We start from the raw sequence: 17,388 nt of genomic DNA, 5'->3' as shown, positions 1-17,388 counted from the left end.
GGACATGAGGGGGAACAGAGGGTTAAATACACATGTAATTGATGGCATTGGAACCAGGTGTGATACAAGACAAGACAAAACCAAAGGAAAATGAAAAGAGGATCAGCGATGGCTAGAAAGTCGGTGACTTCGACCGCCGAATGCCGCCCGAACAAGGAGAGGGACTAACTTCGGCGGAAGTCGTGACATCATTTGAATTTGATCCATTGTAATTAGCTAGGATAGTCGTAAAACTGCCTATCCTACCGATCCTTGACCTCGGCGATGTAATTTACAAAATAGCCCCCAACACTCTACTCAGAAAACTGTGCCATTCGTTTCTGTCACCAAAGTCCCATATAATAACCACCACTGCGACCTGTATGCTCTTGTTGGCTGGCCCTCACGACATATTAATCGCCAAACCCACTGGCTCCAGTTCATCTATAAGTCTTTGCTAGGTAAAGCCCCGCCTTATCTCAGCTCACTGGTCACCATAGCAACACCCACCCGTAGCACGCGCTCCAGCAGGTATATTTCACTGGTCATCCCCAAAGCCAACACTTCCTTTGGCCGCCTTTCCTTCCAGTTCTCTGCTGCCAATGACTAGAAAGAATTGTAAAAATCACTGAAGCTGGAGTTTTATATCTCCCTCTCTAACTTTAAGCATCAGCTGTCAGAGCAGCTTACCAATCACTGTATCTGAACACAGCCAACCATATTATTACTTACCCTCTAGCTCTTTTGCACCCTACTTGCACATCATCATCTGCACATCTATCACTCCAGTGTTAATGCTAAATTGTAATTATTTTGCCTCTATGGCCTATTTATTGCCTACCTCACCACTCTTCTACATTTGCACACACTGTACATAGCTTTTTCTATTGTGCTATTAACTGTACGTTTGTTTATGTGTAACTGTGATGCTGTTTTTGTCGCACTGCTTTGCTTTATCTTGACCAGGTCGCAGTTGTGAATGAGAATTTGTTCTCAACTGGCCTACCTGGTTAACCTGTCTAGGACTGGCGGAACCCCCCCGCAACAGCCAGTGAAAGTGCAGGGCGCCAAATTCAAAACAACAAAAATCTCATAATTAAGCATACAAGTATTTTACACCATTTTAAAGATAAAATTCTCGTTAATCCAGCCACAGTGTCTGATTTCATAAAGGATTTACAGCGAAAGCACTACAAATGATTATGTTAGGTCACCACCAAGCCACAGAAAAACACAGCCATTTTTCCAGCCAAAGAGAGGAGTCACAAAAAGCAGAAATGGAGATAAATTAATCACTAACCTTTGATGATCTTCATCAGATGATACTCATAGGACTTCATGTTACACAATACATGTATGTTTTGTTTGATAAAGTTCATATTTATATGTTCTAAAACATGCGGTGATTGTGCAGAGAGCCACATCAATTTACAGAAATACTAATAATAAACATTGATAAAGATATGACTATTATACATGGAACTTTAGATAAACTTCTCCTTAATGCAACCGCTGTGTCAGATTTTAAAAAAACTTTACGGAGAAAGCAAACCATGCAATAATCTGAGTACAGCCTTTAGACAACAAAGCAGCCAAAAAGATACCTGCCATATTGGGTAGTCAACATTACTCAGAAATAGCATTTTAAAGATTCACTTACCTTTCATGATCTTCATCAGAATGCACTCCCAAGAATCCCAGTTCCACCATAAATGTTTGATTTGTTCGATAATGTCCATCAGATATGTCGGGGCGGCAGGGTAGCCTAGTGGTTAGAGCGTTGGACTAGTAACCAGAAGATTGCAAGTTCAAATCCCCGAGCTGACAAGGTACAAATCTGTCGTTCTGCCCCTGAACAGGCAGTTAACCTACTGTTCCTAGGCCGTCATTGAAAATAAGAATTTGTTCTTAACTGACTTGCCTAGTTAAATAAAGGTAAAATAAAAATGTCCAAATATATTATTTTGTTATGGCGTTTGGTAAACAAATCCAAAAGCGCGGACGAAAAGTTCAAAAAGTTCTGTTACAGCCCGTAGAAACATGCCAAACTAAGTATGGAATAAATCTTTAGGATATTTTTAACATAAAACTTGCTTCATGTTCCAACTGGACAATTCCTTTGTCTGTACAAATGAAGTGGAACGTAGCTACCTTTCACGTGAGCGCGCTGCCAGACCACTCACTCAAAGAGCCCTCAGGAGCCCCTCCTTTAGAGTAGAATCCTAGTGGAAGCCTTGGGAAGTGAAACATAACTAATATCACCATGTATCTTCAATGGGAGCTGAGTTGAAAAACTACAAACCTCAGATTTCCCACTTCCTGGTTTGATTTCTTCTCAGGTTTTTGCCTGCCATATGAGTTCTGTTATACTCACAGACATCATTCAAACAGTTTTAGAAACTTCAGAGTGTTTTCTATCCAATACTACTAATAATATGCATATATTAACACCTGGGACAGAGTAGGAGGCAGTTCACTCTGGGCACGCTATTCATCCAAAAGTAAAAATTCTGCCCCCTATTCCAAAAAGGTTAAATAAAGGTTAAATAAAAAAATATAAGCTAAAGTCAATTAAATTCAGGACTGCTAACTAATCAGTAAATTTGAAGACCCAGTAAATAATACACTGGCCTTTAGTTCGTAACCTGTTCTCCCTCTGTATGTTCAGGTCCAGAGGTTTACCCGAGGCAGGAGTGTGAGGAAGAGGAGGGACAAGCTGAAGGCTGATCGCCGAGCACAGTCTGTCCCCAGGGATGACATGCTGCCCAGGAAGGTACAGTTACAGTACAGCTCCTCATCTTACTCCTACTGTCTCTGTGTGTGTCAGAATACGATAGCATAGATGCTCAGATGTTCGCCTGAAAGACACATTTTCTGTCGTTTCTTACAGGACAGCGCATCTGCTGCTGACGACACCCCTAGCAGTGACCGCGTCGCCCGCAAACATGAGGTGATTGAGGCGAGCAAGAGCACAGACAGGGAGCTCAGAGAGAAGGTTAGCTATTACCGTAACCTTGTAACAACACATGAGAAGGTCAGCTATTAGTGTAACCTTCTAACAACAACACATGAGGTCAGCTATTACCGTAACCATCTAACAACAACACGAGAAGGTTAACTATTATCGTAACCTTCTATCAACAACATATGAGAAGGTCTGCTATTTCCTTATTCTTCTAACAACAAAACATGTTTACCCAGGTGAAATATGTCATTAATATTAAACAAGTGGAACATGTGATGAGCTGTGCTGTCGTGCCATTACAGCCATCGCTCTCAGAACCCCTCCGTCGCAGAGAGAACAAACATGGAGAGAAGAGGCGGGGCAAACTGCGAGGCTCCTCCCCTCAGCCCCCACTCCCCCCACACAACTACAAGGCCTATCAGCTGTACACACTGTACCGAGGCAAGGATGGCAAGGTCATGCAGGTAGATAGAAAAAGTACATACTCACTGTCTCTACAATGACTTATTTTGTTTGAACATTTTCATGTGATGCTATGATTTATTACGCTTACCAAATTCACTTTTAATGTAGCTTTAAAGGACTGTGAATAGAGCTACTATCATGTATTTCCTGTAATGTTGAAACCTTGTAAGAGGCTTTGCTACTATATTCTGCTATTTAGAAACATATATTTCAGTCTGAGTATGGCCCTGCGACAGGGGGTTTACTCACTCCAAACAGCCAACCCGACTGCTCAGAGGCATCTGCATAGTCCTAATGCACACTGTTGCCTTGTTTTGTATCACATTCCAATTATAAAACTGGGGGGACCCGTCCCCAGAGAAAGTTGGCCCCTGGGTTTACTAGTACATCATGCTTCAAAAACATGTTTAGTTCTGTTAGTCTCCACTGTCAAGTGGCTCAGTGCTCATGGTTATTGTCTGTGTCCCAGGCCCCTATCAACGGCTGTCGCTGTGAGCCTCTGATCAACAAGCTGGAGAACCAGCTGGAGGCCACCAAGGAGGAGATGAAGACGGAGATCCACACGGTGCAGGACCTGATGAACAACAAGATGGGACAGCTGGACCGCAAGAACAAACATCAGGTACGGACTAGACCAGGGTGGGGTTCATTAGGGAAGGCGACGTAAAATGTTTTGCACCAAAAAGCTAAAAGGAATATTTCTTATTGAACCAGTCCAGATAGATCAGTCCCAGTTTCAGTCCATTCCCTACCGTTTGGTGCCTAATGAACACTACCTACACCACACCAGTCTCTCAAGTCACAGCAGTGCTGGTGGATGTGGGGCGGGAAATCCATGCATGTATAATTTGTGCTGATTTTGCATAGCCTATTAATGAAATGAAGTGTAATGTTGCTAAAGTCAAAAACAGCTCTGAGCTTTTGTCACAACCGGCGTCTTGCATTAAAATCAAATCAAATCAAATTTTATTTGTCACATACACATGGTTAGCAGATGTTAATGCGAGTGTAGCGAAATGCTTGTTTCTAGTTCCGACAATGCAGTAATAACCAACAAGTAATCTAACTAACAATTCCAAAACTACTGTCTTATACACACAAGTGTAAGGGGATAAAGAATATGTACATAAAGATATATGAATGAGTGATGGTACAGAGCAGCATAGGCAAGATACAGTAGATGGTATCGAGTACAGTATATACATATGAGATGAGTATGTAAACAAAGTGGCGTAGTTAAAGTGGCTAGTGATACATGTATTACATAAAGATGCAGTCAATGATATAGAGTACAGTATATACGTATACATATGAGATGAATAATGTAGGGTATGTAAACATTATATTAGGTAGCATTGTTTAAAGTGGCTAGTGATATATTTTATCATTTCCCATCAATTCCCATTATTAAAGTGGCTGGAGTTGAGTCAGTGTGTTGGCAGCAGCCACTCAATGTTAGTGGTGGCTGTTTAACAGCCTGATGGCCTTGAGATAGAAGCTGTTTTTCAGTCTCTCGGTCCCAGCTTTGATGCACCTGTACTGACCTCGCCTTCTGGATGATAGCGGGGTGAACAGGCAGTGGCTCGGGTGGGTGTTGTCCTTGATGATCTTTATGGCCTTCCTGTAACATTGGGTGGTGTAGGTGTCCTGGAGGGCAGGTAGTTTGCCCCCGGTGATGCGTTGTGCAGACCTCCCTACCCTCTGGAGAGGCTTACGGTTGTGGGCGGAGCAGTTGCCGTACCAGGCGGTGATACAGCCCGCCAGGATGCTCTCGATTGTGCATCTGTAGAAGTTTGTGAGTGCTTTTGGTGACAAGCTGAATTTCTTCAGCCTCCTGAGGTTGAAGAGGCGCTGCTGCGCCTTCTTCACGATGCTGTCTGTGTGGGTGGACCAATTCAGTTTGTCTGTGATGTGTATGCCGAGGAACTTAAAACTTACTACCCTCTCCACTACTGTTCCATCGATGTGGATAGGGGGGTGTTCCCTCTGCTGTTTTCTGAAGTCCACAATCATCTCCTTAGTTTTGTTGACGTTGAGTGTGAGGTTATTTCCTGACACCACACTCCGAGGGCCCTCACCTCCTCCCTGTAGGCCGTCTCGCCGTTGTTGGTAATCAAGCATACCACTGTTGTGTCGTCCGCAAACTTGATGATTGAGTTGGAGGCGTGCGTGGCCATGCAGTCATGGGTGAACAGGGAGTACAGGAGAGGGCTCAGAACGCACCCTTGTGGGGCCCCAGTGTTGAGGATCAGCGGGGTGGAGATGTTGTTGCCTACCCTCACCACCTGGGGGCGGCCCGTCAGGAAGTCCAGTACCCAGTTGCACAGGGCGGGGTCGAGACCCAGGGTCTCGAGCTTGATGACGGGCTTGGAGGGTAATATGGTGTTAAATGCCGAGCTGTAGTCGATGAACAGCATTCTCACATAGGTATTCCTCTTGTCCAGATGGGTTAGGGCAGTGTGCAGTGTGGTTGAGATTGCATCGTCTGTGGACCTATTTGGGCGGTAAGCAAATTGGAGTGGGTCTAGGGTGTCAGGTAGGGTGGAGGTGATATGGTCCTTGACTAGTCTCTCAAAGCACTTCATGATGACGGAAGTGAGTGCTACGGGGCGGTAGTCGTTTAGCTCAGTTACCTTAGCTTTCTTGGGAACAGGAACAATGGTGGCCCTCTTGAAGCATGTGGGAACAGCAGACTGGGATAGGGATTGATTGAATATGTCCGTAAACACACCAGCCAGCTGGTCTGCGCATGCTCTGAGGGCGCGGCTGGGGATGCCGTCTGGGCCTGCAGCCTTGCGAGGGTTAACACATTTAAATGTTTTACTCACCTCGCCTGCAGTGAAGGAGAGTCCGCATGTTTTCGTTGCAGGCCGTGTCAGTGGCACTCTATTGTCCTCAAAGCGGGCAAAAAAGTTATTTAGTCTGCCTGGGAGCAAGACATCCTGGTTTGTGACTGGGCTGGTTTTCTTTTTGTAATCCGTGATTGACTGTAGACCCTGCCACATACCTCTTGTGTCTGAGCCGTTGAATTGAGATTCTACTTTGTCTCTATACTGATGCTTAGCTTGTTTGATTGCCTTGCGGAGGGAATAGCTGCACTGTTTGTATTCGGTCATGTTTCCGGTCACCTTGCCCTGATTAAAAGCAGTGGTTCGCGCTTTCAGTTTCACGCGAATGCTGCCATCAATCCACGGTTTCTGGTTTGCGAATGTTTTAATCTTTGCTATGGGAACGACATCTTCAACGCACGTTCTAATGAACTCGCACACCGAATCAGCGTAATCGTCAATGTTGTTGTCTGACGCAATACGTCATTACAGCTCTGTCAGGTTCAGGCATTTAATTCTGGTTTGTGATTGTGTGGTTCTAGATCCGTGCTCTGGATAAGATGACAGTAGAGAGGGTGTCAGCGGAGAGGACGGAGTGCCAACACAGGATCAACCAGAGAGCCATGCAGGAAAGACAGGAGGGGGAACAGAGACAGGTAATACGAACAGCAGTGTCAACTCACACAACATAGCAGGAGAAGGTGGTCTATGCCATATAACTTTTTAATTCGAGGTTTAGCTCAGACATTTCAACAATGCATTTACACTTAAGATGAATACTATTGTACGCTAATGTTTCCTCTGTCATTAAACCCCTTCATATCTTGGCCTGCCCTTCAAGCAGGCATCAGTGGTGAACGAGCTGAAGAACTGGTGCATGGCCAAGCTCCAGAACATCGAGGTGCGCTTAGCAGGAGACCCCTGCAACACCAAGCTGCGCCGGTCCTCGTCCATGTCTGAGGGCCTGTGTGAGGTGGACCATGGGGGCCTCACCGTGCTGCCTGCTGGGGGGCCTGGGGACAGCGCCCAGTGTCTGGCCCCCCACATCACTGACGTCACCGAGGGAGACCACAACACCGCCGCCACAAAGGACCCCTCAGCCAACCACTGCTTTGCTGTTCAGGTGGACAGCTCTCCAGGTACAGTTCGAACAGAACTCTGTGAAATAGCCAGCGCTCTGAATTACTATGTTTATGCACATGCACGAACGCACATACACAAAGAGTGGGAATTAATTTCAAGCAGACACAGGCTTGTGTAAGCGTTACGTAATCTAAGTTTATTACGTTTATTATTCTTAGGTCACACCTACTTTTTAACAAAGTAAATAAAGATTGAATGTGGCCCAAATATAACATTTTTACAGAAATTGAAAAATTATTGTTGCCTATGGGAGGCTAATTAAAATATCATCCCAAACTATCAGATTGCATTTGAAGATTGGCAATCTCACTGGAACTAATTTGAATAATCATAAATTATGTGTGCCATGCTCTAAGGTTGACTTTTTAATTCTAATTCATTCAATAATTGCTTCTTGGAAATCTTCCAGACAGTGATAAATATCCCAAGCAAGTGGAGATCTCCTCCCCAACTACTGCCAAGTTCCTGTTACAGTCTCCCCAAGTAGTGCGACCCAAGGAGCGCTTGCTAGGTGCTACTGAACACCGGAGGCCGTATCAGGAACTGCAGGACGTGGCGCTGCTGGAGTTGGGACCGAGCAGCAGGAGCAACAACAACCGGGCCAGCAGTCTATCCCCAGCGACAGAGCGCCACTGCAGCAGCAGGCAGGACCGCAACAGGGATAGAGACCGGGAGCGGGGCAGGGACAAGGGCAAGCACCACAAGAGGCACTCCCAGGGCAGGACTAAGGCCAAGGGGGCCACGGTGGGGCAGGCCGAGGGGACTCAGACTCTGGTGTTTGAGGAAAGAGCCGTGGAGAGAGACGGGGGGGAGAGCTCCTTTGCCCAGGAAAGGGAGAACATGCACGCCCTGGAGGTGACACAGTACTTCTTTGAGGCGGTGTCGACCCAGATGGAACACTGGTATGAGAGGAAGATCCAGGAGGCCAGGTGGCAGGCGGACCAGAGGGCCCAGGCAGACAGGGCTGCCCTGTTGGAGAGGATCACCTACCTGGAGGACGAGCTACGCATGCTCAGGACTAACAGGCACGACGACAGCTAACACAGACATACCACTACAGAGTTTAAAGCAGTGGAGGCTGCTGAGGGGAGGACGGGACGGCTCATAATAATGACTGGAATAGAGCGAATGGAATGGTATACTTATTCCACTCCATTACCACAAGCCCATCCTCCCCAATTAAGGTGCCACCAACCTCCTGTGGTTTAGAGTTACACCTTCAGAATGGCAAAAACCATCTGAGATCATTACAGATTGTAACCTGGATCTAGTGGATCCACTAGTAGACTTGACCATAAATTGGCCATACATTTGTCATTGACCATGCACATTCTCTACAGAATTTCATACTTATATCTAATAATGTCATGCAACAGTAGAAAATAATCAATTTCTAATGGTAACTTATAAATGAGAAATGTTATGGCATGCCAGACAATTCAGTATAATGTTGTCTTGTTAATCATGTGTTTTGTTGTATACACCTGGGCAGCTCCTGTGTGTTGTGCTTTGTAAAAACCCCAGTAAATGTACTGCTGGTTACAATCGATCTGTCACAGTGCCATTATTGAACTGGAAGACCTACACATATTGGCACATTGATAGCTTGTCCTCAACATGCCAATACTCCAGTGCTTTTTGTCCTGTGACGTGAAAGCCTATTATGAGAATGATTTTGGGGGTTTGTGGAAAATGTGGGTCATTTTTAGTAACATTGTAAAAAACAAAATTCAATGAGAGAGTAGAGGAAAACGAGAGCAGACAGCTTCAGGAATAGTTTTGAGTTAGCCAGGATGCTTAACATATCAGTAGAATAAACTACTGCAAGCTTTCATATGTGACTTACAAGGGCAACAGAGCTCACAAGAATACAGCCAAACTGAAAATGTCTTAACTGAAGAGAAGTTGTGCTTTCATAACTTTAGTACTCATCCACTTCTGCTCCAGCCCACTATTTCTTTGATGGTAAAAACTCGATAACACCCTAATGTTAATCCTCAGCACTAACATGAGTTACTGTTAGGAAGACCATGGCATGATGAAAAGTCAAATAGACTACTGTAAATGTGTTACCGTGCTCATAGGTGACACTTGTTCTGTTCATGTGAGGTCGTTGTACATTGATGTCTCTGCTGACATGAACATACATTCTGTCTAATGAAGTCAGTGTATTTTGTAAAAAACTAAAGAGAAACTACAAAAATGGCACGTCTGTTTTATATTCAAGAGGTAGATGCTAAGAGCTACCCAAGAGCAGCCCAACATGAGCCCTGGAATACTAGTTATAACCAATAAATAAATCCTTACCTATGGTGTTATTTCACATTATTGCAAATGGCATATCATACATGATTCTCACAGCTTTGCTCAAAAGTGAACTAGACTCAGCGATCTGGGAAAGTGTCACCACTGCTAGACATGGACATTTTAATAGCAACCGAACTGATAGGGGACTCCCAATGACATATCTCATATGGTTGTGCTCACGCCAAACAACATTCTGTATCAGACACAAGCAGTGTCAGGGATTCAACGAGAAGAAAGTAGAGGAGCTGGTACAGCTAAGATTTCTTCCATGGCAAGTGTGACAAGGTCCTGATTCCTATGGCTTTTATGCTGCACATACACAGTCCATTTGAGGTATCTAACTCTGGCAGTGTCCTAATAATGGACACTGACGGAGTTATACCTTAGCTACATTTGAGGCAGAATAGCAAAGTTGCTGGCATTCACCTCCAGCATGAATGGGTGGATTACATCAGTCCCACAGTTCCAGACAGGTTTTAGTCTATTTTGAATTGACGCAGCAATGCTAATGGCTCTATGTAGGCCTAAGACCCAACGTAAAATGTCGTCCTTATTTCTTAATGTTAGCCAATGCAAGGGATGACTGCAGCTCATCGTGGTGCATGTTTGCCCGTGTGATCATCATTCAGATGGCGTCCTAGGGATATGGAGAGACAATGGTTAGAAAAGGGATACAACATAAAATATGAAACCATTTCAGACATTGGCGGCTTTGCCATATCTCACCTGATTTGTGGCATTTTTATTTCTCTTGAACGCATCACTCGCCCAATAACTTAAGTTTTTTCGGTCACCTTCGTCTGGCACTTGCCTTATGGTCCGCATCATGTTTCTGTACAGGCCCAACACTTTCTGTCTCTGTAAAAACTGTGGAAAGAGAATAAGCACTCAAACACGAGTTACAGTAGAGGTAGCCGTGCGGCTAGAGCAGTGGAAGCAATCTAGCGAGCAAGTTACCTGGCTATCTGACAAATTTATAAACAGTCATACGGAATTAGCAGAGCAATATGCAGAGGAAAACAATAAGTACCTAACTGTAATAGATTTCCATTCAAATGGGCAAAAATACTATTTCTCAAGCACAAATTTTGTTAGGACTCTGGGAGTGGTCTGAGTGGGGAGGAAAACCGAGAACTTGCTGTTATTGGCAGAAAATAACTATCAGGAAATAACACTGATCACTGCTTAAATGTTAAAGGTCCCGAATATTCATTCTGAATCCCATGTAAAATAGCCTTTTGAGTGACTAAACTATCTCCCATAATATTTTGGGGGGATAGAAATACTATTATAATTTTTTCTTTCATGGCTAACAGGAAGTTTGAAAAGACAGGCGTGGGCGCGGAGCTTATATTCATGAGCTCGCATTGATTGACAGCTCTTTGAAACTCCTATGTCAAGAAACTTGGATGCAGTGTTGCAGTAAAATCTTCTCAAGAAAACTTGGTGATACACAAAGCAACTCAAACGACATTGAAATTGCATCAATGATGTCAATGTTTTGGTCTCTCTCCCGTTTTCCATGTCTCTTGTGATGTGGTTCACAGCAGCATTGACGGATGTGTTGACTAGCTAACACCAGACACAGATGAAGACCAAGCTCGTCAGTAACTAGCTAACACCAGACACAGATGAAGACCTAGCTCGCCAGTAACTAGCTAACACTAGACGCAGATGAAGACCTAGCTAGCCAGTAACTAGCTAACACCAGACACAGATAAAGACCTAGCTCGCCAGTAACTAGCTAACACCAGACACAGATGAAGACCAAGCTCGCCAGTAACTAGCTAACACCAGACACAGATGAAGACCAAGCTCGCCAGTAACTAGCTAACACCAGTAACTAGCTAACACCAGACACAGATGAAGACCAAGCTCGCCAGTAACTAGCTAACACCAGACACAGATAAAGACCTAGCTAGCCAGTAAACTAGCTAACACCAGACACAGATGAAGACCTAGCTAGCCAGTAACTAGCTAACACCAGACACAGATGAAGACCTAGCTAGCCAGTAACTAGCTAACACCAGACACAGATGAAGACCTAGCTAGCCAGTAAACTAGCTAACACCAGACACAGATGAAGACCTAGCTAGCCAGTAACTAGCTAACACCAGACGCAGATGAAGACCTAGCTAGCCAGTAACTAGCTAACACCAGACACAGATGAAGACCTAGCTCGCCAGTAACTAGCTAACACCAGACACAGATAAAGACCTAGCTAGCCAGTAACTAGCTAACACCAGACACAGATGAAGACCTAGCTCGCCAGTAACTAGCTAACACCAGACACAGATGAAGACCTAGTTCGCCAGTGACTAGCTAACACCAGACACAGATGAAGACCTAGCTAGCCAGTAACTAGCTAACACCAGACACAGATGAAGACCTAGCGAGCCAGTATCTAGCTAACACCAGACACAGATGAAAGGGGAAAATATAAGTATCTTTGCCACAGATGAATAGTGTAAACTTTTAATTATATTTGCTGACAAACACCCTACAATCAAAATTTTGCACCAGTATAGTAGCTATCTAGCTAGCCCTGAACAAAAATATAAACGCAACATGTAAAGTTTTGGTCCCATTTTTCATGAGCTGAAATAAAAGATTTAAGAAATTTTCCATCAGTACAAAATGCTTATTTCTCTCAAATGTTTTGCACAAATTTGTTTACATCCCTGTTAGTGAGAATTTCTCCTTTGCTGAAATAATCCCTCCACCGGATAGGTGTAGCATATAAAGAAGCTGATTAAACAGCATGATCATTACACAGGTGCACCTTGAGCTGGGGACAATAAAAGGCCACTCTAAAATGTGTAGTTTTGTCACACAAGACAATGCCACAGATGTCTTAAGTTTTGAGGGAACGTGCAATTGGCATGCTGACTACAGCAATGTCCAACATAGCTGTTGCCATAGAATTGAATGTACATTTCTCTAACATAAGCCGCCTCCAACATCATTTAAGAGAATTTGGCAGTACATCTAACCAGTCTCACAACTGCAGACCACGTGTAACCACTCCAGCCCAGGACCTCTTCTTCACCTGCGGGATCGTCTGAGGAGTATTTCTGTCCATAATACAGCCCTTTTGTGGGGAAAAACTAATTCAGATTGGCTGGGCCTTGATCATGTGAAATCCATAGATTAGGGCCTAATGAATTAATTTCAATTGACTGATTTCCTTATATGAACTGTAACTCAGTAAACTCTTTGAAATTGTTGCATGCTGCTTTTATATTTTTGTTCAGTATATATAAACCATGCCCCACTGCAAACACAACATTGCCTTCACCAAAGCAGGTTACAAGACAGTACTTATTTAAATTAGGTAAGAGAATATCACATTACCATTAGGGAATTAAATTGAGTTAGGGTGATGCCTTAATATTCCAGATGTATCCAAGTGTTTGACATCGAGCAGGGACCAGTAACTTTTTGATAAAACTTTATGTAAAAGCAAAAGTCATTTTTCATTCTTTGATCTGGGATATAAACCAAATATCATCCAATTTCATGAAAAACATGATTTTGACTGATCATGAACTTTAATTTTAGCTAGCTAGTTCATGCTGCCATGGCTATTTCCCAAGGCAAGAATGATTGTCAGAGAACATTACCTCGTTGGCACTCCACTAACCCCATGGTTTACTGTTCATGTTACCAACATATTTGTATTACCTGTTTTAATGTAAGTGCTGCCACGGGTAACCTTGAGCTAGCCATGCGGACAGTAGCAAACAGGGTTATAGAGGCAGCTCTACAGCTGATCCACTGTTTTTGGCTGGTCCATCTTGGTTCAACATCGTCACCCTCTTGTGGGGTGGAGTACTTATTGAAAATCCAAATCTCTTTAGGGGCCATAAAATAATTATACTGTAGGCTACTACCATACATGATAAAACATGTGCTCCAAAACAGTTTAAAAAGTTTATTAACCCTAACATCATACAATGTATCATGTCATATGTGATTGATAGATGGTATGAACAACTACCATGAATATCATTTGTTTGCTTAGTTATTTCCACATTACAAAACACCTTGGCGATAAACGTTTCAATGCACAATCATCAACCACTGTTTTCCTAATGTCACAGCAATGGTATTTTCTAATGACGTGTCAGTGAATGAACCTTATCTACAGTACAGTCGAGGTGCAAAACAGATGTAGTTGTGATGTCGCTTAGGCTGCATTTAGACAGGGATCACAACTTCCAAATTGGTATTTTGACCATTCACATCACATCCTTTGACATCAGATATTTTTCAGAGCCGATCTGATTGGTCAAAAGATCAGAATTTGGCTACCTGTCTAAACATAGTTTAAGACCAGAGAAATGGAACCAATTGGAGCATTTATCAAAATTGTTATTAGCAGTCCTTGAGCTTCAAAGTGCATAAGAACCACATTTTCCAAAAACATTGACTAAAATAGAAAGAGGGAGAGAAAAAGAGAGAGAAGCTTTATAACAACACCACATTATTTTGGGCAGAATGATCATTTCCAAGTAAACAATGGATGCATTTTCTAAAGCACATAGTATAAAGTGAGATGCAGAAACATTTTGTCAAGGCACAATTTTGGGATTACTTTTTTAAATGGATCAAGCCCATATCAGCATGCTTTTCTTTTGCCATGATATAATTAAGGGGGTGCTTTTTTTCCTTGTTATTTTACAAACAGTGCATTAACATCACAACACTGTCAGCTCTATACATGGTCATTTGATGTGTTGACATGAAAGCAGAATGTCTTGATGAGCATGTTAGACTGAAAACATCCATACAACATGAAGGGGGTTATAGTACACAGGGAGAAGAGGTATCTTGTTCGTAAGGGAATCACATTTTGTTTCTTTTCAAACATTTTTTATAGACGTGCAAGATAAAGCAATGCTAATTACAGAATTCCCCTGGCCTGATGACAAGGACTAAACAGCAGAGGTTGCTATCAAACTCTACAGTCTACTAAAATTAGAGTAAAAATAAGAAAAAAGGCACATATACAGTGGCAAGTCCGTCTTCCTTTGTGAGTCCTGTTTTTGAGTCTGTGTGTTGTCGAGAGGCTAGCAGCAGAGTGGCGTTGTGCGGTTGGTTGATGCCCTCAGATGGTTTCTTCCATTGGCCTACTGGTCAGTTGCCGTGACGAGTTCAAACCACTGCCTCAGTGCGTCGCTCAGGGTCTCTGGCAGGGCATTGACGTCCCTCAAGATCACGTAGAAGGGGAAGGGGAACTCCTCCATGTAGGAGCGGATCTCAGGCATCTCTCCTGGACCTTTGAAGATGGGCACCTTGATGTCCAGAATGGAGTCCTGTAGAAAAATGACAGGAAATGTCAAAAGGAATATTGTGGAATATTTCCAGGATATTTCAATATGAATATCATATCTCAGTAATTTGACCATTCACATAAACACATGCAACTTCTATTGGACTGTATCATGTAAATGACAGTAAAACCTTGCAATTACTATCCACAATCCTTGCTACATAACATGGATTCCATCTAAATCAACTAAATCCTTTACCCTGGAGTTGGGGTTCTCAAGCACCACGAAGATGACAAAGATGTTGGCTCTGCGAGCCGCCTGCACGGCAGCCGTCACCCTGTCCTTCCCCTCCAGGAAGAGCCCCCTGCCGTCCGAGACGATGAGCAGCAGCTGGGCCGTCTCTTTTTGGGGGGGGGGTGAGAGGGGGGGAAAAAGAGCACAGGATGAGGGGGAGGCGGTCAGTTTACACTGGCACCACAATGGCCCTGGGTGTCTGCTTACAGGTTCCAGTCCTCTGGGCCGCAGAGGGAGAGCAGTGAGAGCCCTGATACCAGCTCTGCACTGTGATCCTCAGAGCGGCTCCACAGGGGACATGTTAGCTTCACCAGGGGCACTGTAGCAGGAACAATACTCTGCCTTGACTAACAGTACTGGGGCTCTGCTCCGTACCAACACACTGCTCCACTCAGGGCTTGTTTGTTGGACATCAGATACTATCAGGGCATGGACCCCAAAGCATCAGAGGATGATGTAATCAGCTGACATTCTTGCATATGTCTCAACCCATTACTGTAAGGAATAGTGGGATCTAGGGGACTAGGGGAAGCCATTCTCGCTTATAGTAATCATACTAAACCTTCCACCCAGTAGAGTACCTGTGTTCATGGATCCAAGGCTGTGCTGCTTGGCTGCTACAAACATGTTGGCTGAGGTCTCCAGGAACTAAAGGATATTAGAGCACAATGTGGGAGTCAGTCACAGAAGAATATAAATCTGTCTCAAATAATATTTTGGGGAGAGATCTGTTGAACAATACCACAGTAAAGAACAGGCCTGAAAGTGGTTCAAATCATCAAAATGAAAAAGAGTGTAAAAATGAAGGAAGAAGGAAAGGGACTCCCACCTGGGCTATCCTGGTCTTTTTCTGCTGGAACTGACAGAGCCTCAGTATCCTAGCACCTGACTGATCGTTGAAGGGTTGTTGGAACGGGTGGAGAAGCTGCACTGTCTCTCCAAAGCTGAGGGGACAACCAAAACAATCCACACATCATGTTGTTATCTCACTGTCAGGGGAAGAGAAACACCTGGACATCCATATTAATGTATTTTCAGTGACTGCTCCTCTCACCTGCACACAGACACCTGCCCAACCTCCAGGAGAGTGAGAGCGTTGACGATCACAGACAGGGATTCAAAGGCCAGCTGTGAGGCACAGGAGACAGAGGTGAGATAGTGTTTTTCCCCATGTGGCACCCTATTCCCTATGCGCTACTTTTGACCAGAGACTTTTGAGCCCCGGCCTAAACTAGTGCACTCTAAAGGGAATAGCGTGCCGTTTGGAATTCATACATAGTTCCTGCAGCACTGATTGCAAGGTTGTCTCCATTCATCCCTTTGTGAAGGGACCTACCTGTTTTGAGTGGTTGTCCACCATGCTGGAGGAGTCGTCCACGGCCAGACAGATCTGATACTCTCTCTTGCTGGGCTTGGTTCTCCTCAGCCAGATCTTGTCTTTACGGAACTGACTGGCGATGTAGGGGATCACCTTCCGCATGTTCAGACGCTTTCCTGTGCGGAAGTCTCCTCTGTGGCAGAGAGAAAACAGCATAAAGAGATGAGCTAATATTTGTGAAATTAAAAAGGATCTTCCAAATGAAAAAATAAATGAATTTATAGGAAAGGTTACAAAACCCTGTTCCTGCTCTGGTCTGCGTTTTGTCTGATGGCTGACCAGAGGCCATGCTCCATGAATGATCTTCTAGGGGTTGCGGTAGGTACTCACTTGAGTTTGGCCGCCTGCGTGGGCTCTAGGATGAGGCGGAGCTGCTCACACAGCTGCTGGGACAGGGCCGAGGTCAACATTTGGTACTGGTGCCACATGGCTGCTGCTGCACTCTCCTATAGGGCAAGATATTAGCAGGAGCAACACACAGATCTGAACTTCTGAAGGTAGGTCATGGGAATAACGTATGACAGGGTAAATAGTATCTGGTAATATTTATGTATTAGCAGAACATCCAAACTGTTGGTACCTCCTCCTGGTCTCCAGGGGCCTGTTTCATCCAGGCCTCGAGCTGCAGCTCCATCTCCCTCCTCAGCTCCTCTGGGTCGCGGACTGGGTTCTGGACAGATACACACATTCAGCTAATCTTATACAGAGTGCTCCAGTACTATAGCCCTATGCAGATCTCTGATCAGATCTCTG

The 17,388-nt window shown here is 44.2% G+C and overlaps 2 protein-coding genes and 1 pseudogene across 8 annotated transcripts in view; 1 reads left to right on the top strand and 2 right to left on the bottom strand.

The window, feature by feature from the left end:
- The window catches only part of LOC135506067 (ankyrin repeat domain-containing protein 6-like), a 32,512-nt gene extending 22,819 nt beyond the window's left edge, over nucleotides 1–9,693 (top strand). For 3 of the 6 annotated variants that reach the window (XM_064925451.1, XM_064925452.1, XM_064925448.1), the window contains 7 exons: nucleotides 2,648–2,752; nucleotides 2,870–2,974; nucleotides 3,247–3,408; nucleotides 3,879–4,031; nucleotides 6,780–6,893; nucleotides 7,079–7,376; nucleotides 7,790–9,693. In XM_064925451.1, coding sequence (XP_064781523.1) covers nucleotides 2,648–2,752; nucleotides 2,870–2,974; nucleotides 3,247–3,408; nucleotides 3,879–4,031; nucleotides 6,780–6,893; nucleotides 7,079–7,376; nucleotides 7,790–8,421 — 1,569 coding nt within the window. In that variant the 3' untranslated portion in view covers nucleotides 8,422–9,693. The remainder of the gene's footprint in view (nucleotides 1–2,647; nucleotides 2,753–2,869; nucleotides 2,975–3,246; nucleotides 3,409–3,878; nucleotides 4,032–6,779; nucleotides 6,894–7,078; nucleotides 7,377–7,789) is intronic. The other 3 variants (XM_064925453.1, XM_064925449.1, XM_064925450.1) reach the window with 2 other exon arrangements.
- LOC135506068 (LYR motif-containing protein 2-like) lies at nucleotides 9,677–13,451 on the bottom strand (annotated as a pseudogene).
- A 155-nt stretch (nucleotides 13,452–13,606) lies between these two features.
- Nucleotides 13,607–17,388, bottom strand: part of LOC135506065 (midasin-like) — a 63,763-nt gene continuing 59,981 nt past the window's right edge. For both annotated transcript variants that reach the window (XM_064925446.1, XM_064925447.1), the window contains exons 94-101: nucleotides 17,216–17,305; nucleotides 16,966–17,081; nucleotides 16,594–16,768; nucleotides 16,312–16,385; nucleotides 16,087–16,201; nucleotides 15,839–15,905; nucleotides 15,222–15,364; nucleotides 13,607–15,005 (exon numbers count right to left, since the gene is read on the bottom strand). In XM_064925446.1, coding sequence (XP_064781518.1) covers nucleotides 14,820–15,005; nucleotides 15,222–15,364; nucleotides 15,839–15,905; nucleotides 16,087–16,201; nucleotides 16,312–16,385; nucleotides 16,594–16,768; nucleotides 16,966–17,081; nucleotides 17,216–17,305 — 966 coding nt within the window. In that variant the 3' untranslated portion in view covers nucleotides 13,607–14,819. The remainder of the gene's footprint in view (nucleotides 15,006–15,221; nucleotides 15,365–15,838; nucleotides 15,906–16,086; nucleotides 16,202–16,311; nucleotides 16,386–16,593; nucleotides 16,769–16,965; nucleotides 17,082–17,215; nucleotides 17,306–17,388) is intronic.

Source organism: Oncorhynchus masou, chromosome 19 (genome assembly GCF_036934945.1).
Source record: "Oncorhynchus masou masou isolate Uvic2021 chromosome 19, UVic_Omas_1.1, whole genome shotgun sequence".
In the NCBI taxonomy this organism is placed as follows: domain Eukaryota; kingdom Metazoa; phylum Chordata; class Actinopteri; order Salmoniformes; family Salmonidae; genus Oncorhynchus; species Oncorhynchus masou.
Note: the sequence above shows the minus strand (reverse complement) of the source record. Positions and strands in the feature narration are given on the sequence as shown.